Raw genomic sequence first — 22,732 nt, 5'->3', positions numbered from 1 at the left:
TGCATCAGTGTATTTTGATTTTCTTTTTTTCCGGCATTAAGTAGCTTTTGATAAAGTCTTAATTTCCTTACTACATCATTATTAGCTTTTGATACCAACGTGCCATCTGGCAAATGTTAAAGCACCAGCAGATAAGAATTCATAATGAATATGGTTGACTCTATGACAGATTGTAATAAAAGAGCGGGGCTGTGACAATTATCGCAGAGACAGAGCATGAGGGCATTTGACAATGTGGCAGGCCCGCACTTGCTAATTGCAAAGCTGCTTGTAGGTTTCCACTCTCCCACCGACCATCAGAATTCAGTTATGTGCAATCACATCATCCCTTTTTGTTATATTTCCACCTCTGAAATCCCACTCTCCTGTGTAAGTCAGATTGTGTATTTAAATGGATTTTATTTGGCAGTTAAATTGAATGCAGCGATATATAACAGAAGACCTATAACACTTTCCCACCTACACATGGTGAGAATGAATCCAAATCGTTCTATTTCGCAGCCGTGTCAACTCCTCCCCAGCACCACCTGTCATCAGGATATTTTGCAGCAATATCAGAGGAAACACTTTGGAGATTGTGCGAGTTGTGTGCTTTCATCAGTGTCCCTTAATTAAATCTACCTTTCCCCAGGCTCTTCCATGATCTCTGCAAATAAAATACAGAGTAAACACACCTAATTAAAGAAGTTAAAACAGCCCAACCTGGTTCTGCCTCAATGTCAGCAGCTGGCATATCTGCAGAGGCTCTGCACGGCACTGTAATTCCTCCCCGGCTTGCAGTCAGTGCAGGCTAAAATCATGTGTCATTAGTAAATTACACAGGTGCCAGAATGAGTTTATCATCTTGAGTATGAAAAGCTTCATAATAACCTAAGGAGGTGCTTCTAAAACGGTCCTATCTTCTAAGCTAAATGAACACGCCACACTGATATGAGATTATCCAGCTTTAGAGCAGACACTGTTGCCCCGAGGCCTGCAGCCAGTTTATGATGCACTATTTTCCCCTAATCTTTTTTTTTTTCTTCAAACCTCAACAAGCACAAGTGCAAGAAGAGAAGAGAGAAGCCGTATAGGTGATTTTTTAAAGTGTGCTCCTATTTTTGTTTCCCAGAAGAAGAAACAAATCTTGGAGTCTCGCTTAGGGGGGGGGTGAGGTGGAGGAGCTGCACCCGTCAGTCAGACACCTTTGGAGGCTTCTGGCTCAGTGCTTCTGTTACAAAGTTACACATAAACTGATTTTAATGGTAGAAGCAAATAAAGACATGACGCAAATTTGCCCCAATGACAGTAAACTCCTGTATATGTTACCCTAAATAATTAATACTCATTCATATGAATTAATATTGATTCACTGTGGTTTTCCCCTGGTCATCCACGCCCGTCCCCTGCTTAGGTACAGCTCGTCTGAACAGACCGACTGCTGCCTGTGAGGCGAGGGGGAGGGGAACAGCAGGGGGGTAATTAACCACCTTCCTCGCTAACAGGAAGCAAAACTATTATAGAAAACTAAAATTACGTAAATGTGAAAACATTTACGTAAACCTATAAGAGAGCACCCGTGCTTCATTAGGACTGGACTGTTTGTTAGCACAGTGTTGTGTTAATATTGTCATACCTGCTGCAAACTTGTTAAAACAACAACAGAAACTAATGAAAACTAAACTGAAACAAACTATTCATTCTGGAAACTCAATCAAAGCACACCACGGGGCTGGAACAACTCTACGGTTAACTTTGTTCACATGCTGCCATGGTCCCTGGGTTTGTGTGGGTTTGTGTGGGTTTGTGTGGGTTTGTGGTCCTGAATTCTTAGTTAATACATTTTCATTTAGGTTTTATTAGATTTAGATTAGCTGAGTGGTCGTCTTCATCAGTCTCGTAAATGCTGAGCTTTAGTTTTGGTTCCTGGTAATCTCTAATGGAGTTCTTAAGTTGGCTTTCTGCTCCCTCCTCTTCCTTGATGATTAATTAGTCCTCAGTATATACATAGTTCTGTTTTCCCATTGTTAAAGCATATGTTCTCCATGTGCCACCGCCCGTCCTCCCCTGATTGTGATTTAGGTTTTTTACCCCTTGGAGTTGGATTTCTGAACTCTGTATCAGCCATTAGAATTCACACACTGGGACTGTACAAACAGTAGAAACACTGGAGGAAATCCTAATGTACAATCTGTGCACTTCTTCACAGCCCGAACCTGCAACTCGAGGTCCCACCTCTGGAGCTCCCACTAAATGCTCCTCACACCCACAGAGGTCGAATCAACAGAGACGGCCATTTTCTGACAAAGTGTGCAGTTCTACTTTTAATGGTTCATCTTATATAATTATCAAACTCCTTAATGTGTATATTTTATGTTTTAATCTTAAATCAGAATCTTAAGAAGGCTCATTTCCGATTTTAGTGTTATTTTTATTTGTTTTCTCTGACAGCCGAGTCTTAAATCCATCCATCCATCCATCCATCCATCCATCCATCCATCCATCCATCCATCCATCCATCGTGTGCTTTACTCTTGTTAGTATGTATTAATATAATTATTATATTTAGGAACAACTCATTTCAGTCAAAGATAAGCATAAAAACACTATTTCATTGCACAAACACAATGCAATGCATTTAACTGTATTTTCACTCTAATTATTTGATTTCCCCCTTATCTGCAGTGCAAATTATTAGGTATATCCAGAGTGCAAAACACATGGGTCTCAGGGGTTCTTGAACTCTCCAATTAACACCCAGAACCTCTAAAAATGGAAATTTGCAGCCTTAAAAAATGACAGTTATTTTCAGATTTGCTTATTCCTTTACACGCTTACAGTATAAAGCAAACAGTATAACACCAGCACCACAAATTATAGCCTCAAGTTCTAAAGATCTTCATCAACGCCTCTCTGACAGCCAAAAGTTTAATGTCACAAGCTTCAAGCATATGCAGCACCTGAGTCTTTACCTTTATTAAAAGGTGATGTCATTTAAGGCAATTACGTCAACCGATTGGTAGTTACTGCATTCAACCTTCAAGATGTTTAAATGGTACACCGGGTGCAATTTAATACGATGACACCCTCATTACTGGGAGATGGGGTAAGCACATGACTGCAGGAGGCATTTCTCTGATTTTTCAAGATTTTCATGTCTCAATAATTACTACAATAATTACTACAATATTAGAAATCAATCAGCAAAAATGACTCAGACTGCAGAAACTTTTGGTCAAGTTCTAATTCATCCATACAAGCATTTAGGTTCAGTCTGCACTGGCCTTTTACATTCCTCGTTTTTACTCTTTATTTTTTATTCATCCTTTCATGTTGTGTTAAATACATAAAAGGAAACAAACAAGACTTTTTAATGAAGTCTAAATAAACTGAATAAAATAGACGGATGAATGGATTTAAAACTGGATTTAAACATTTTGGCTTACTGGCCGACAGCTGTGACTACTCTAGCTCCGAGTTATTTGCATACCGAACAAGACTTTGACTTGGCGTCCAGATGAACATTTACTACAGAAGAAACTGTGAATAAATCTTGGTAGGGAGGTGCATGCAGGAAAGAAAGGGACTGCTTAGCAGTGCATAATTCACTGAACAGTCATGAGCGTCCAGCAGCTCAAACACTGTCAAACAAAAAGATATTTAATCAAGATTAAAAAGAATGGAAGAGGTGACAGTGGAAGTACCCAGGACAAGATCTGAACCTCATGACACCTCATCAAGAGTTGAAACCAGAGATCTACTGTTGATGCATTTTTAAGCCTGGACTGCAGCTGTTTTTAAGCTAAGACTCTTACACGGGTATGAATGAGAGCGATTTGAGTTAATCTGTCAGTTTTGCTCAGTCTAATAAAATTGTGAAAAATGTAATAATTAGTGTAAGAGATGTTATCATACTGCAGTAATTGGAAATGCCAAACATGTGAAATGTTAAGGCAAAGAGGTCTGAGCTAATGTGCAACGTTTGCTAAGTTAAGAATAAAGGATTTCTGACCCTGAACGCCACAAACGAACCTGAAGACCAGAGAAACCTCCGCTGCATTAAGACAGCAGCATTACATAATCTTTAAATGTCCTCTTTAATAGTTCTCATAACAGGCATTTGTAAATTAAACTACAGCACATTTGAGGTACTTCTGTACTTTATTTGAACATTTCCAATTTTTGTAATAGCCACAAGAAATATAACTGCCTCCATTCCCCAAACTAACAAAGTAAAGGACCTGTATTTATATCCAGCAGTTATTATTCAGAAACAATCATATCAGGAATGCATTGAACCAAACTTTGTATCAGATGTTGGTACAAAATCTTCATTTTAATTCATCTGAATGTTTTTCTACACACCATCAGTACCACACCAGCAGCTAAAGGCCAGCAGTTTGGTGTCACACCTCCCACAGTGACGACCTTTCTGTGCGGTTTTTGTTAAGTTCTTAACGAAACTACAAACTTATTTCACTTCTCTCGACTCGTCTGCGAAGACTCTCACACTGAGCCCAAACGAGACGGTGCAAATAAACTAAATACAAACATTTTTTTCTTTTCTATTTATTTATTTTGGTCCTTTTGTCATTTCTATATTATCAATAAATACCAATTCAGTAAATTTATACTAGATGCATTTAGTAGCATTTATTATAAGGAAACTAAAGTTTGGTCACCCAAAGTTAAGGTGTATCCACTTTATTATTATTATTGATAATGAACTTCTTTAACGAAATGTTAGAACATTTGTACTAAATATACTTCTTCTGCTTTAATTAAGTTACCACATTTCACATTTTGAGTATCTTACGTCACAAGTAACTTTGAAAATCTAGACTTTAAATATTTAACATTTTATTTCGTATAATTTAAATAAGATGCATTCTCAGAGATATACGTCATAACAGCCTAAACTTGTAGTTTTACTTCACCAACAGCAGCTCAACTTGCAATCGAGTATTTTTAGACCGGCAATGATTAGGTGATTAATTGATTAGTCAATTAAGACAAATAAATAGGAAATTATTTTGATGATGAAGTTATTGAGTAATTTCAGTCAGCTGCTTTTAGCTTGTCCATCACGACGTCCTCATCTTGACATCAAATCGGCCTGTGGGGAAATATAACGATGGATTTACAGCACAATTAACTGGCAGGACAGTGGCTGCGCTGCATTATAAAGCAATCCAGAAAAAACTGCAAAATATCTGTTGGAACAGCATTTCATGGGCAGAAAGTTGCATCGAACACAGAACTATAAGTTGCCCGTGTCCTTTAGCCTGTAAACGTGTCTGTCAGTCCATTGCACTTCCACTTGTAAGGCCTCCAGTGTGTGACTGTCTGACGCTTATCTCTCCTGGAGTTATAGGAGTTAATGAGAGGAGCTTGACAATGTGAGACTACCTGGAGCCTGAGGGCATGTCGGGGAGTGAGTAAACCATTAGCCATAGCCCAGGGGCAAACGGCTCCTAAAAAGTGGAGAGTTCTGCAACACCGTTTTCCTACTTAGTCTCAATGCAAAGCCTAAACTGTGCTGGTGTTTACTGCCACAGCAGATATCTAAAGCCATTTACTGTCAGAAACCTGAAGTCCAGGCTGGTCAAAACAAGCCAGAGATACAGAATATTACTGACATACAGTAATCCCTGCAACCAGCTCACATGCACCGGGCTTTTCACAAAGGCACTGAGAGCTGATAGAGACGGGAGTAATGGCTTTCTCCGCCTGTAACACGATTCTGCCTTTAGAAGGAGGCCCAAGAGGCTGGGTGTGCCCACCCTCAGTCCTCCCAGTTGGACACCACTATTCTGCAGCTCATTGTCTTTGTGTGATGGGTCAAGAAGATAAATCCTCTTAGCTCTCAGCTTTTGCAAACAGGCACAGAAAAATGATAGTCCTGGGAGCATATTTTTGGCATCATATAAATAAGAAATGAAAAAAAAAATTACACTCCTGAAAGGAATATCGAGGCGTGCAGGGGTCCACAATCGCACACCAGTGACACAACTTATTTTAACCTCTCTATTATAAGCAGTGTACACACAATTAATAAATAGCAACACACACTTCAAAACACTTTTCTGAAAACACAAAAAATGAATTAATATATATTCAACATCCCAGAGCACCAATAGTTGCTATATTAGATATAATATATTTATTATTATCTTAAACAAAGCTATAGTGTTAACCTCCTATTCACAGCTTTTCTCTGTTTTTGAAAAATTTAATAATTAGAGGTATTTCACTTTTAGCATTTTGCACTAAATTCTCAATATACAAATTATTTATTAATGCCTTTAAACAGAAGCTAAATTACAGTAACAAATACATGAATACAACTTGTGTTTCTTAACAATGTATTTATTTGTGACACTAAAATATTGTGTAGGCGCTTGCTTCAAACTTTTCATCAAACTGTGCAGCAGTGGAGGGAAACTCGAGAGCTTCCAAGAGAAGGAAAATTAAACAATTAAACTTCTGAATGTGGAAACATTTTCTCAAATATAAACACACACACACACACACACACACAATAAATGTCATTTAAGAAAAGAGTAAAGCTGTAGATTTTAACTGGAGAGCTCCACACTTGAATTTAAACCAATGAAAATAAATTAAAGATATAGCAGAGATAATGTGGTCTGAGGAGAGGGGGAAATGGAATTTGTATTAAATCAAAGATGAAGTCGGGCAGCACCTCAAAAAAGTTTATGCTAGGAGGAGCAGAGAGCTTTGCAGATTTTTGTTTCCCATTAGGTGAAACCCGTCTCACAAACCTCAGAATTTGGAACACAGTCACACAATGCATGGTTCTGAAAGACAACTCGAAAGATACACAATTAATGTGAGGAGTATAAAAGTTAGGAAAAAAGAAAAGCAAAGAAAAATCAGCTCAGAAAGGAAATTCAGTTTGTTGTGACACAAATGCTGACCTGCTGCACGTTACATTTAACCCTGAAGTCCTGAGCTCATCCTCAAAAACAAATCAGCATTTTTTGCACACAGTGAAGTGAATAGAAACAATAAAGAGGCACTTATTTAAAAAAAAAAAAATGTTTTTGCAACATAAATTGAGAAAAATGAATCCTTCATCCATTTTTTGGGTGTAGCAGTAACAGCAGGAGGAGTAACGGCCTCCTCGGTGAAGGCAACCTTCAGAAATGGTGTCAGACACCAAAGGTAAAGGTTGGAGGTTAAATGTGAATGAAATTACATTTTATCCCATTAAAAACTACATTTAAAGTGAAAACCTTCTACATTTAATTAAGCACATTTGGGAAGTTATTCAAAAACAAAAACTCTTTATTAGTCATTAAGTCTTTTCCAACACTGTGTGTGTGTGTGTGTGTGTTTCTGCATGGATGGTCGTACGTGCGTGGGTGTGTCTTTAAAATCCCACACAGCCACACCGCAGTGCCTCGGCAAAGCCTTTGATTAGTTGTGGTTTTATGTTCGGATGGGCCATTTAATTAGGTTATGTATGAGATAAAGGCCAGCCAAAAGTAATCACAAGGATTATTTACTCTTGTTAATTGAGGTTCCATCTTAACACCACACCTAAAGGTTAATGTTCTCTTGGTATATTATTTACTGTCCACGCTGCAGAGGCTGGCTCGCACCATGCACAGCAGGGGGAGGAGCCACAGGTACAGATGGTCTGTGGTGTGATATTGACAGTAGTTGAACTCTGTAAGTCTTCTGAAACACTCTCCAAGCTTCATTTTAATAATCTCACTTTGGCTGAAGGTGTGATGCTCGAGTTCGGTGGAGCTGGGTGCAGCCCGGCGTCACTCCTAATCTCTCCTTTGACTAACTGCAGATAATTCTCCATGCACATGTAAATCACAGAGCGAGCTTTAAAGAGGACTGAAAGGTAGATTTGAAGTGACAATGTGTGATTAATTCAGCCGCTCTCTAAATGACCCTTAGTTCTGTCTTCATAGGAAAGATGTCCTAATAGTATTTCCAATACTGATTAAAATTACAAAAATATGAACCTGTAGGTTAATAAAAATGGTAATTTAACTAGTATCTGATTTAATTGACTCTGAAGAAGTACTTAAACGTGTTTGCACTCTGGAAAATCTACATGGCTCAGCGGCAAAGAAATTGGAATATCCAGCTGTCAAGATAATAAATTTGACTATTTCATCACTGTAATCTTCATACAATCTCCCTTTGTGCTGGTCTCCACCACTCGCCGCTAATGTAATAAATCACCTCCGTGTTTAGAATAGTTTCATGTGATTTAGAGTAATTGTAATATACTCAAAAGACCGTGAGTGCGGTGATCCACCTGCATTCTTAACCTCCGCACATTCAAGATTTGAAAAGTTTAACTCAACCTTCCACCTCAGTCAAACTTCTGGAGTGTTTGGCAGGATGGAGCTGTATTATATACAGTACAGTGTATATAGTTAGATATGGTAGTTGATTCTAACCCCCTGCAGCTAGCATTTATAAGCAGTTTAACCTCTCCCTGCCTCAAACCTGCTTTTGTGAGTCCAGGACATTTCCCAGCTAAATTCATTAAATTAATGATTAAAAATGTAAAAGTTTCATTTGAATTTTTTCATTCTGTGAACATCAGAATAACCTTTTGGTGCTCTGTGATTTTTTTGAAGTAGAACCATTGATTCTGGCCTTCAAAATAAGTGGAAAATCAGGGGAGCGCTCACACAAAGCCCACAGGAAATTCACAGCTTATAATTTTGAGAACTAACCCTGTGTAATAATCTGAAACTACACATTTGCTTTCTGAGCAACAAAAAAAACTAATTTTATTATGTTGTCATGGTATGTCCTCAAAGGAAAATACCGCCTGCATCCACTCACATCTGCTACGCTCTGAAAAGGATGTTTAATACTTCAACATATTACAAAAGTTTTAATTGCAGTTAAACTGAGGTGAGACCTTCTGTAAGATGTAAAATAAATGTATCCATTTATCCGCATGTAACAGAGAGGCTGACTTTATTAGGACGAATATGCACCCCTGCACCGCGGTTCACTGCTCTCATCGTTTTGCTTCCACAGCCCGACCTGCTGGGTACGACCAGCAGCTTCTGGTGCTTTAAGTTAGCAAATGTCAGAAAATGCAGTTGCCAATTTATTGTTCAATAGTGCATGCCCATAATGAGGCTCATCCTTATTTTAAATATACAGCGTTGTCTAATAATTACCTTCCAAAAACGAGCTGCGTGACATGGATTCTTCCCATATCACTGTGTATTTTCTGCTGTCTGAGAGGGTTTGTGTATAAACTCTGTAAACCTCCATCACTACAAATATTTCAGAATATTTGGTAACTTCTGACTATTTACTCACATTTACTGAGAAAATGAAACATGCTATCACACATGGAAAAGCTAAAGAGAAAATAATGAAATAAGAGGGGAAAGTCGAAGCCTAGTTTAAATTTCATCTTCATTCACCCCCATGCAGTCACCTCCCAGCCCTCCTGCTGTGGTTAGAAAGCCCCATAAAAGTCCCCTTCAATATGAGCATCAAGGACCATCTATGGCATGGATGAAAAAATCCATAATCCAAGTCCGATGCCACTGGGGGAAGAACATGAAGCCAAATTTAGGCGAGTAGAAGGCAGCAACAACTGATTTGGTGCAGCTCCAGCTCAGGACACGAGCACTGAATGCTTTCCAAAAAGAGCCGTAAGATGTTTCTGTAGGACTCGGCATAAAGGTTGGGTCATCCCTGGAATGTGAATGTGCACAAAAAATGCTTGTAACACAACTCCTGAGGTTCCTTGCGGAACGTCATGCTGAGTCATGAAACACAAGCTACCGCTGCCAGATGTTGCACATGTCCAGCCTCAGAACTTTATGATCTCACCGCGGAAAATAACTTATCAGCAGTCTGATCACTCTGTGGACGAGCGCTGAAAGTTTTACCCGAGCAGGCTTTCATTCTACCACACGACTCATTACAGGAGGGCTGGAGAAGGTCAGAGGAAATCAAATACACAGAAATGAAGAAATGTTCCAAATGAGCTGCACATCATTTTAGAAATGATCTGACAGCTAAAGCTACAGTTAAAAGAAAGGTACGTATGTCCTAGCAAAAACAAACTGCAGCTATATGACTGATAATTACATTTCAAATCTAGTCACTTTTTATGGTTCCTCACTGCTGCAGGTCTGAAACAGTGGACACGGGTGCTTTGGTTGGAGAACCAAGGTTCTTGTTCCTGATTTTTGTGATTATTTGTGATCCAAATTGTTTATAATTTACAAACTAAGACTGTCTCATCATACCTCACTCTGAAAAAGATGATTACATGCACCCGTTTTAATGTAAACCCTTGTAACTCGTTCAGATTGAGCGTGTGCTCGATAACAGAGTGAAGATGATAAAGGCATGAAAACAATACCTGCTGAGCCTGGAATAAAGGTAATTACTGCGTTAATAAGTGGAGATGTTATATAAGGAAAACACTGTCTTTTCTCCACTTCCACTGCATTATCTGACTAAATCATTTTCACTTTGGTTTGCAGCTCCATCTGTATAACATTACCTTCCAATGCTGGCTGTGCACATTGTCAGCCAGAAATGTTTCTCAACAGTTTCTCAGTGGACGGTTGAACTTATCTGAGGTCTTAGTTCAGTAATATTGGATTTGGTTTCATTATGTTTGCAGGTTGGATTTGGTTTAAATAGGCCAAAGGAAATTGACTCTATTTAATCTGAGCATTGAAATGTAGACCGTGTAATCAGTTCTCGTTCACATGTGGGCCAAGATAAGACCGGTTTTATTTGTGTGTAAATCTATCCTGAGAGGCCTCATTCTTGGCTGTGGCTATAGTAAGACATGCCTCCAAGCTATAGTGTGTGTGTGTGTGTGTGTGTGTGTGTGTGGGTGTGTGTGTGTGTGTGTGTGTGTGTGTGTGTGTGTGTGCGCGCGCACATATAACTGGTCCTTCGCTTGGGTCCCCACCCTCTGCCTCGGGATCCTTGTGTAATTGAGAGATGATCTGGGCATCGCACACAAAGCGTGGCCACGCTGCCTCAGGAAGTGAGCACAATAATCTCTGTAACAAGGCGAGGACACTTCTTTCTCTCCCTCATGATGGAAATAAGCAAACTCAAGGGGAGATAATTTAATTATTTCAGTGTATTGTTCAATCAGAAGTTCAGCAGAGGTTACCTTTAAGCAAAGTAAAATCTGACATGAATTATGCATCCGCGACACCTCCAAACTACAGTAACAGCGGTGGATGTGAACAGTGAACTCTTTGTTTCAGCAGAAGATGCAGTGTAATCCAATACGTGCCTGTATTCTTAATCATTTGCATCCATATCCGTTACCTCAGCTCCATAGTGGCACAACACATTATGGGGAAAACTTGATTGTGAGTTGTCACCTGAGCCACATTCCCTTTAATTAGAGCTTCTACATGGACATATATGCATACAAATGGCTTATTTGAAGAGTGCATGAAAAGGAGTTCATTTGAAAAACTACAACAAAACCATTTGTTTCCACCAAAACAGCACTCGCTGTATGACAAATGATGCTTTAGTCTTATGAATAATTCTCAAATTCTAAGCAATCAAGTTTTAAAGATATCGTAAATCCTGTCTAAATGGCCTCATTCATTACCCGGCAGAGATGGGAGGGATACTAATAAAGTGTTACGTCTGAAATTGTCACTGACTTCATGCGTCGCTGGGAGATGTTCGGCGCTGGGCTGATGTATGGTGCGACTGACTGTATGGTGATGGAAATGTCGCCGTGGCCTCGTTAGCATTCTGCTGTAACCCTCAGGCAGGGGTGTCAGAGTCTCTCAAAATTTACAGCTCAGTTTGGAACCAAAAGATTCTGTGCATAATGGCTGTGGGGACCCTCATAATGAATATACTGATCCTCAGCAGCAAGGTCCACTGTGAGGAAAATGTTAATGAACGCGTACATATGTGAAAGGTTAGCGCCGGTCAAAAGCAGCACGAAAACAATACTTCAATACTTACTTCAATTAACTGCAGTTTTCTTTTGATTGCTTTTAGTTGCTAAGGTAACTGGCCTCTGTTGTATAGGCTTTGGGCCTTCTGCCCAAGTGTCAGCTTCAGCTATAAGGAGGTGTTATGGGTGAGTTTTTAATGCCAGCTAATCACAGTAATGAGGCCGCCAACAAATGCTCTCATATTGTCTGAGTGAAAGTTGAAAGAAGAAAAAAAAAGGAAATTGACACCTTATTTATCACCTTATATTTATGGTTAAGGTGAGAGCTTAACTATGTAATACACACACACACACAGTCCCCAGTGTGTGTTTATCCACAGCTAAGATGAGTAAATTCAGCTGCAAACTACAGGGCCCTGCTTTTGTAGTAGTAGTAAAGATTATTTCAGCTCTCAGGGATCCATCACGTCCACCACAAGTGGGTTTTTGGGGTTTTTTTTAGGGGGGTGAGAGTTGTTTTTTTTTTTTTTGGCATCATTCCTCTTATTTGAATTTGCTAATTTATTGGTTGGCACCCCTGAGAAAACAGCACAATGAAAAGTGTGCGCTTAGAGAAACTGTCAGTTGGATTTGGGACATTAATAGTTTATGTGTTTGCTGCAAATCGTTCCACAGGACGATGTCATTGCGCACCTGACAAAGATTGCAGTTCCTCTGATGGCCACTTGAGGCAAGCTTTGGAAGCAAGTCAGTCCCCACAGAGTCCCAGAAATAAACCCGGTTACAGAAAGTTAGACGTGTTGCTGTGGAAGCTTGTTTCCACCGCTAAAAAATGAAAAAAAAAAAAAATCGCCATCTGTAACTTAAAGTTACGCATCTCCAATTGTTTCCGTTAATGACTCGAAATTTCGAGTTAGCACTGCCAATCAGGAAGCTCCGTGATCCGTACATCATGTCCTTGTTAACTGGAAGCAGGAAGCTGAAGGTATCAGCTGTCCACCAGATGGACATGAAAACACTGATTCCTTACTTTTTATGCAGCTGTTTTTTTGCTACATGACATTTTGACTGTTGATGGACAAAGATGCCGACAATTTGTCCACATTTGCTAGAAACTCGCTAGCTCACTGATACTGTCGCTGCCACATTTTGAGCGCACGTGCTGGTGGCATCTGCTTCCGGGTAACAAGGAAATGAGAAAAAAACTCAAAATTTCGAGTTATGGATGGCGGTTTTGGGGGTGTTTTGTAGTGGCGGAAACAAGCTTCCGTATATTACTGCTTTAACTGAAAACTGTACTAACACATACAGCTGCAGCCAACAGCTGTCTTCTAGGCCTAATCCTCTACTATGTCTTCTACAATGAAGTGGACATCTTGGAGACTCAGTGGACACTGCTGAGCGTCCACTAAGTCTGTCCTTTAGATTTGGTGACTGAAATTCTATTATTAGCTTGTTACTTAGCATTAATTAGCAGGTATCTGTGTGCCTAAGCTTGCTAGCATTAGCTGATAGATTAGCACTCCACCTTCTTACCCTAATATGGTAAATTCTGGCTCATTAAAAAAAAACAAACAAAGCATGGCACAGGCAAATTAATAATACTGAGGCTTCGGTGGTATCTCCAGAGCTATGTGAGGTGTTCATGTAGACTCTATGAGGGAGAGCTGTGCAGAGATTTTTCACGTGAATAACTGTAAACCTGTATCTCCATTCCTGTATCAGATTTCTGTGCTAACGAGCTATTCTGGCTGCACACCTGGGCACATCCTCTGCAAATCACTCATCAGTTATTGGTTTGTCCAGATGTGTGTGGAAAATGTCAGTCACCCTTATGTTCCAAGGCTTATTTAGCAAAATGAAAGTACATGATTGTGTTTTTAAAGGCTTGAGGAGGAAGGTGGGAGAGTCAGAAAGCATTTAGAGAGGCAGCAGTGAGATTTTGTTCTCAGCTTAATCATTACTGCTGCAATTAAAGATTTTCATCACTGATGAAAGAATTTGTTTTCTCAATTCATCTAAGAACATGAAACTAGTCGATTTGAATCAGAGGAATCGGAATATTTTGCTATTTTTGCTTTGACAATTACTTCAGTGATTAATCATTTATCAAAAGTGTCACCAATTAATTTTGCATTCACACAGGCTATAATTGCTCAAACTGAAAATGACACGAAAGATGTGGAAGCTGCAAGCTGATATGCGGTTTTGATGTTGACATTATGGGATGGAAATGATTTCAGATATCTATCGGGCTCCATATAACCCGACATGTTAACGTTAGAGGGACTGCAGAATGGTTTTTGTTGGTTCTCGTGGATTTCAGACTGTCCTTAAATGAATGGAGGCTTTAAAATGCTCCCTGTCCTGCTTTAGACGTCTCATTCCTTGAGCACTCTGCTAAGACGGGTAGGAAATGTGAATTACAACTAAGCTACTTAACCACAATGAATTAAGGCCTAACATTTGAAAATTTGATACTGAAATTACTGTCATTATGGTGCATTATGTCTGAGCATAATGATTGCTTTGGCGCTGTTTGAAGACAAAGGCAGACTCTGGGGGAAGAGTACATTTGGAGGAAAAGTTGATTTCATGGATGTTAATGATATGTGAACTTCAAACCTTCATTTCAGCAGCCATCATTTCCTGCCATTTCACAACTCTTCTTTTGTTAGCTACCTAAATAGTGATGCGTCTGCAAGTGATTTCTCTTTCTTTGGACTCCAAAGAGCGCCGTACCCACAGAGAAACCCTTGTGACGCCAAAATGTTGCTGCTTTTCAGCCCTCTGTTTGCTGCGTACAGCACGTGCCCACATGAAGAACAAACAGGAAACAACATACAGTGAAGGCTGAACAGGAATGCAGAAATTTTTTTTCCATCGCTAATTGATGGATCTGCAGAGAAGTAAATGTTTTAAAACCACACGCATCTTTTAGCTAAGGGAGGAAAAGTAAGATACACTATACTTATGCAGAGCTTTCTTTGGCATCTGCTTTGTTTTTTTGGGTACAAAGTTTGCACCAAATGTCTCGGGTGTTGACAAAGAGACAAAGTGCATACCAGGAGCGAGGACCACACAGCAACTGTGACCACGTTTTACTCGCAGCTGCATTATCAAACGTCCAAAACAGACACATGGAAAATGGACCGGCTCCGGCTCTTAGAATGTTTCCAAGGTTGCAAACAGTTTGGAGACCGAGTGAAGCTGTTATTAATTCTCTATCAGCTTCAGTTTAGATGCCTGAAAGCCAATTAAAGAAGAACATAATTGAATCACACTCAAATGAATTGTGTTTGGCGGCGGATGGCAGGAAAGAGGAGGAGGGCACGGAGGTTAAATAAGGAGGGTAAAATTACCAAGAGTCCCATCTTTGCTCAGAATAATGGTCAGAAACTGACCCTGCTGTGATGTAAATTAAATTGTATTTGCAACTTTATCCGGCCAAACGGCACGCTGTAGCTGTCGGCAGATGGGGTACAGAAGAAAATGTCAAACTGACATCAAACCCGGTTTATGCTCGGAGTGATGGCACCCTCTATGAGAGCGTGGGTTCATCACCTTTAGCTGGCTTAGTGTACAAGCAGAAACCTCGACAACAATCGAGTCACTTTTTTAAAACCCTAAAGCTGAAAATCTTAAAACTGCAGCATTCGGTCCAGAGGCTGCACCCCTCAGACAGCGTTCACCACCTCAACAAATACCAGGAAAATAGTTATTGACAACCAAGGTGAATGAGAAACAGGAGTGAAACTGCAGAATGAGAACTATGTTTGACATTATTTGTGAATGAATAAAAGTGAAAAGACTTGGATGGAATTACAGCGTCCAAAATAAACATTCCCACGGCCGCCTCAGTGAGAGAGACTGTTCAGAATTACTAAAGTCTGACAATTCACATTTTTCTTTTAAGAAATAAAGAAAGTAACTTTTTTAACATGAAATTTTTTTTAAACTTATTTTTTAAACATTCTCTCCAAATTTTGCAGTAATGTGACGCTGCGTGGAGTTTTTTTTTTTAACAAGTCAAATGAAAGTAAAACAGGCCAATCAGACTGGTTAGAAGGCGGCTGGTTAGAAGGCGGCTGGTCAGCGCGATTAGCCATGGTTAGCTGTGGTTAGCCGTGGTTAGCTGTGGTTAGTCGTGGTTAGTCAGCTGTAATCCTGCTAATGTCTCAGCAATGATCTCGTTTGTTATCTCCAAGCAGAACCTCAAAGGAGAAAATCTGACCTGCTGTTAATCAGCAGAAATTTACTGGGTTATATAAATTGTATATATGAACTAAATCTGTGAGTTTTATAAAATGCTATAAAAAGTTTACCATAAATTGGAAAATTAGCCATGAACACAAAAACCTGCTTTGTGACAGGCTTAAAACATGTTTTGTGCACGTTAATGGATTCGATGAAATCCTTTTTTCTTTGACCTGTTTTACTGCCGTGTTAAGAAGCACATTACTTAACCTTCAAGTGATCTGATCAAATAAAATGTGTGAATATTTTATCTGATACTGTTTTTTAATGCCTCTCTTTGTGTTTGTCACATCTATACTGCGTCCTTTACTCGTTACTTAATCTTCTTAATTGTTTTGTTTTTTTTGTTTTTTTTGCAAAAAGGAGTTAAAAACACAAATTGTACAACTAAATTTATATATATCTTTAGACTGCCTTTTCTGTTACTCCTAACAAAAGAATTTCTTTGTTTCAGTAACACTAGAAAAAAGTATTTTGGTATCATTTTAACACCAAACTATGATAAAGTGGTGACTCTTTGATGAAATAAAGGGAGGTCAGTGCGTTGGTCCGTGCCTTCTTCCATGTTTCTGTCGTTCTGCTTTGTAGATGTGCAGAAACACTTAACAACACTAAATCTTTACCTTCGGTCTATTACAATGTAGTGACTGGAAGTGGAAAATTATAATAAAATCAAACCCTATAATGTTTTAAAAAAAAAAAAACGAAATGTTTCCACACACTTTTTCAATATCACTGCTACACCAGTGGGCCCATTCCTGTGGAAAACTATGGAAAGCTGCAGGAAAAAGATTGACAAATTTATGGTAGGAAATATTTCTACAATTAAGACACCACAGCTGCGCACATTAATATACAGATGGGGTCATAAATGGTCACTTGGAGGTTAAACAGATTCATGAACTAAACTACAATCCAATCCATACTTATTAAAACAGTTATTAAAGAAAAAAAGGAGATTGTCTGAAGAGATTTACAAAGAGATGCTGCTGAGTGCCCAGCTAAGCATCGTGTGTGTGTGTATACACGCACACACATTTACCTCAAGGCCATGTTCCATTGTCCTGGGAAAGCCACGAGGAGGAATTCCTTTCATGTGTCATCTCCTGTCACGGCGCTGTCCTGACAGAGGCTTAGTGACATACGAGAGGCCTCGGCACAATGTCCTGCTTTTAGTCAAATGAAGTGTCTGGCAGCTGCTGCATTCATCAAAATCAAAGGATAATCTGCTTTCCATATAAAATCAAGTGATGATTAACTTTTCCCCCCAGAGGGGGAGGCTGGGAGTGTAAATGCTAGCACCTTTAAGGAGACACTTGAGAGACAAGAGGCGGAGAAGGTTCGCTAACGGTGCTGAAAGATTTGAAGCTCTCGGGTTTGAGTGCTGCTCTGTTTGGGCTCATTTCTGAATTATGGATTCCAGTTCACTGAAGACACCATTAATTTCAAACAAAGCACCAATCACATAACAGGCCCCTGTAACACGCTAACACAGTACCAAACTGAGTGTAATAAATGTCATTTTGTTACCATTAACCACCTTCACACATGTGAAAACAGAAGCACAGAAGCGTTCGGCCGTCATTATTCCCTCTTCGTGCTTAAAGCGGAGAAACAAAGTTGCCCGCGTCTCTGTCATTAGCATCAGCAACAGTGTGCACAGAGGGAGGAGCAAAAACAGATTTACACTAAAGTCATTATTCGCGATATAAATCAAGTCCAATCCACAAAAGAGCAGCTGAAATGTCAGAAGACAGCATTTTTATACCAGCGTGTAAAAACCAAAGTGGAATATTTAGCATGGCTGGAGGAGCTCTGTGCAGTCTGCTACAGCTGTGATGGTTGTAGTTTGTCTTGTCCTTGGTTGATGATAATTATTGTTAAAGCAATGGAAGAATCTCATTTTATGAAGGACAGACGCTCAGTTAAACAACAACATTGCCCTGTATAGTAGAAGTGCTGCTTCCAGTGAATCTAATTCCACAGCATTTCTCAGGCCCCTGAATGTTCATGCTGGTCTCCTCTAAGGTTCAGCTGTAACAGAGCCCACTGATGTCTGTTGTAGTGAAAAGAGAGGTTTAACAGTCAGTCAGTAGATCTAGCCTCACATACGGCCACGATCTGTGGCTGCTGAGCAAAAGTGTGGCTCGACTTTCCCTTAAACACAAGGTGAGGAGCTGCTACTCCACATCGCCGTTCAGGTATCTGAAAGGTTTTCCTCCTGGGCAGGTGAGATGTTTCGGGTCAACAAGGAGGAGCCACGCTGGAGAGATGATGCCTCTCGTCCAGCTGGGCCGGAGAAGGTGGCTGGGGTGTCTGCTTAGGCTGCTGCCTCCATGACTCAGACCCACATAAACAACCAAAAGTGAAAAAAATGCAGCATTTTAAGTTTCCATAAGTTATTAACCTTCATCTATTCGATTAATATGCATTGTGTACCTCGTGCAGTTCTAAAACCTCTGAGTCACCCTGCATTTATGCGGCATCGTGGCCTCAGAGAGCATTCAGCTACAGAGACTCCAGTGTTTGTTGAATGACTTAAAACCACTTTTCTAAATGGGCCAATCCTTGTCATCATGTACTGTGCATTAGTTGCCATGGAGAAACCCAACTCTTGTTCCAAGTATAAAGCCCCTGCATGTCACAAAGCACACTCTGCATCTTTGTTTTTACTTTTCTGGGGTGTTCATCTGTTTAAGCAGCAAGTAAATAGTCAGATATTTCAAACACATGCCATCATGTTTAAGTAATGCACGTACTAGAGGGCTACATGTGATCAGTGCATTGAATTAAAATCACTGCTGTTAGAATCAACACAATCAAAACTCATAAGAAGCTTGATATGCAGGCTTGACCCCCCACGATTGATTAAAGACATCCACATTTGCTTTTGCTACCCTGCATTGTTTGCCTGCTATAATAAACCTGCTATAATTTACTGTTACAAAGCCTTGTGCCAAGAAAATTAAACATCCTGCTTTCACAGTGAAGCTGCAAATATATATTCCTGATCCAATCTAGGCCCGGGAGGGAGCTGTGAATCTGTTCATCACAAGCCACCACCAATATCTTCTTCAGTGGACTGCAATCTGAGGGAGCGGGGGCCATCAGGCGGCTCAGGACCTACCGGACCTTCTTTTCTTTATAATTACACCCCCCTGGATTGACCAAGCACCAGCTAGCCCTCTCCTATTTGTGGTAATTAGTCCAGAATGTGAGCTGTCAACATGCAAAAAAAATCCTGCCAGTAGGCGCACAATGCCGCAGACACCCCCACTGTGTTCAACAACAAGCACCTAGTCTCGGCCACTGGAATGCATTAACTTTCTCCTCTCTTTTTTTCCCTCGGCGACTCGTGTCAAATCCAGGTCCCTCAGAACAAAATCTTAATAATTAACTGGCAAATTTTAACATGATTGCTTCTGACACACCTACTCTGGTAATTATTGCTTTGAGGCCATGTGCTAATGAAATTAATGCATTCGTTGCCCCAACAAATTAGCATAACTCATACAAATGGCCCACATTTGAGACCCCGTTGCAATAAGGGGAAAACAACATACAGGAAAAAAGAAGCTTCAAGAATGAAAATAAAGATGGAAAATGAAACGGCCGGCGAACTGAATCGGAAACTATGATGAGCACTGCTTGCTCAAAGTCTTAATGGCTAAAGCCTCTTAATGTTAACCAAGGGTGATTGCAGTAATGCATTACAGAGTGATAGCTGCGCAGGACAAAATGATTATCACCATCATTAGAGTCATTGCAGATCTACATATACATCTCTCTGTGGACAAATATTAAATGCCCGTGCCACTACAGACATTAAAATGTTATTATACTGATGCATTAACTTACTGGCGCAGAGTTCATATCAATATACCGTAGGAGCTTCTCAACAATCACTCTCTAAATGGTGCAGCCGCCACTCGCAGCACTCACTGGTCCTGCCACTAACCCCTGTTCATGGCTGTTTGGTCTCTCAGTGGGATGTCTCTCAGACACTTACTCCTCAGCATTAATAATTGATGATAATGCCATCGGTACAATAGGCGAGGACAAGTGCAACAGTCAGTTGGAGATGCTGCAGAAGTGCAAGAAATGTCCCCTCGTAGCTAAAAGAAGGGGAGGGATGGTTGTAGCACCTAAAAAATGTGATTGCCCGCAGCCAGATACTGTCAGGGAAGAAGGAAAGTAATGAAAATGGCCTCAACACTGGATTACATTATTACAGTCAGGTGATAGTCTGCAGGGGAGTGTGACAGCTCACAGTAGTGTTTCCATAACTTCTCTTTATATATCATGTGGACTTCATTTTAGCAGCAAATCGGTAACTCGCAGCCCCACAGTCAGGAGGATGATTACATCTATAGGATAACAGAGCAGCAGGATTTGTGTCTTATGCTAAAATGAAATGAAAATGTAATTGAAAGTGTGAGTCAGCGTGTTTAAAAATGCCAGAAAGGAGAAGTTCCTCTGGTGTTGGTGCCGCAGCGGTACTGAAGTCGCTCGGTGTGGACCCGCCTCTCTGCAGTCTGAATGCACGTTACCTTTACGGGTGATTCTTAGAAATATCGGGTTTTTCTAACCTAAATCTCAATCTGAGCAGCGAGTCGGCGCAAACAGCGAGTGGGAAAAACACAGAGCTCCCAAATGGGACCTGAACACCCGTCGCCCGGTTAATAGTCTTAGAATTTATGGCACTGCCGCGCTGCCGACCTCCAAACTCAGACTTTGCTGCTCTTTCAGGGTGTAGTTTGCTCCCGGCATGCAATACTGCTGATGCCAGACGACACCTTTGCGGAAAAATGGTGGAATTCATCCCTCTGAAACTGAAATGGATGAGGCACGGGTCAAAATCATACCTCAAATATATTTTTACCCAAATATGACTTCTGTGATACCGAATGCTTTTTAGGGTGTTCGTGTTAGTGCTCATTTCTTTCTGGTCAGTTTTCTTTTTGATGTGAAAAACTGCCCTGACTGGAGCACGCCCGGAGGCATCCGCACACCTCTGGAATTAGACATAAGAACATGAAGGACTGCTCCTTTCTTTGCCACCTTGTGATTTGTCGCCTCTTTTCAACCTCAAAGTAAGTTGCTCTAAAAATCATTCATCCGAGGGAGTCGAGATTCCAGGAGAAGCAGGACCTCAATATCACGACTCCAGTTTGTTAGAAAGTGCTTTACCGGAGCGGCGTGGCAGCACATCCGCATCGAAGCTCAAACCTGCTTCAATGGGAACGTCTTAGAGCTGAAAGAAGAAATGCCCACTTTAAGGAGAGCAAGACTGGAAAGCTATTTGGAAAAATGGAAACCTGGACACAATCCTCACGGCATCATTATAGTTTATATTCCCTGACACAGAAAGCGAGACGAATCTAACTTCTTAGTCCTGTTTCGGACTTAAAAAAAACACACTGACCGCCCTGCTGGCAGAAAACAACATCACACTTAAAGCAAGCTGACCTTTGACCCCCAGTGGCTCCTGGACGAATAACAAAAGTCACTGGAGACTTCCCTCCACGCTAAATGTTTCATTTAATTTCAGCAGAATGAGAATCTGAATGTGTGCGCGCATGATTTCATGTTTAAAATATCCTCAACTCCCGAAAGGTCGTCGTCAAAGTTACTGTGACATTTTCTCCCAGCGAGTGGGTCCCTCCCATACACACACACACGGGAGCAGACAGCCAACCCGACACTGGAGAGCAAACAATGAATAAAACACTGCGCAGCCAGCTTGTGATGCTTTGACCCACGGCACAAGCATGAATACATACAACACATCAACAGCATACTTCCTAATCTGAGATGGTTAGTAATGTGGCCACCTTATCCAGCATGCAGGCCCATCTGTGATGACACATCAGCTCCACCATTTCAAACGAATAAACTCCCAAACAGGAGACACAATGTGTTGACAGAAAATTTGCATTAGGAATGTAACACAGGAAAGCATGATTAATTTCTGCTCACGAAATGAATACAGATTTTGTCATTACATGGCTTGTATCCCCTGCCAAATATTATAATGTTTCGCCCTCCTTTTCTGCAGCGAGCGTTCGGCTGCAATAATAAGGAATAAAAGACAGCTTACAGCTCATAAGCAACACAACTGCTGGCAAATCAGCTAAATCACAGAGCAAAACAAAGACCTGATTGCTCATTAGTATTATAGATCTGCTCTCTTTAAATCTGTTTGTGAGATGCAGACGCTGTTTAATGGCTTAACTGGGGTTTGTTTAAATGTGTACCATCCACATTTCACACAGTAAAGATTAAAAGAATGAGACATGATCAGATATCTCACTGAATTTCATATCATACTCCCCTTCTCGAAACGCACACGCTCATCAATACGCTTACCTTGGCCTTGCAGATGATGCACCGCAGCCTGTCTTCACTCCCACATCCCTGCAAGGAAACAATATTTAAAAGTAATTTAATGACAGTGAGCCGTGAAAACAGCAGCTCTGAAGTTGCTGAATGACACGCATGAGCAATAAATCATTTGTTTGTGTTTTGATCAATAAACTAATTAAGTTTGTTAAGGAAATGGTGCACTAT

The 22,732-nt window shown here is 40.4% G+C and overlaps 1 protein-coding gene across 1 annotated transcript in view; it reads right to left on the bottom strand.

The window, feature by feature from the left end:
• LOC115779445 (uncharacterized) overlaps positions 1-22,732 on the bottom strand; it is a 95,850-nt gene that overhangs the window by 60,478 nt on the left and 12,640 nt on the right. Inside the window, exon 3 of the mRNA XM_030728119.1 lies at positions 22,532-22,579. Coding sequence (XP_030583979.1) covers positions 22,532-22,579 — 48 coding nt within the window. The remainder of the gene's footprint in view (positions 1-22,531; positions 22,580-22,732) is intronic.

This window comes from Archocentrus centrarchus, chromosome 4 (assembly GCF_007364275.1).
Source record: "Archocentrus centrarchus isolate MPI-CPG fArcCen1 chromosome 4, fArcCen1, whole genome shotgun sequence".
NCBI classification, from domain to species: domain Eukaryota; kingdom Metazoa; phylum Chordata; class Actinopteri; order Cichliformes; family Cichlidae; genus Archocentrus; species Archocentrus centrarchus.
The sequence above is the reverse complement of the archived record's forward strand: the minus strand, read 5'-3'. Positions and strand labels throughout refer to the sequence as shown.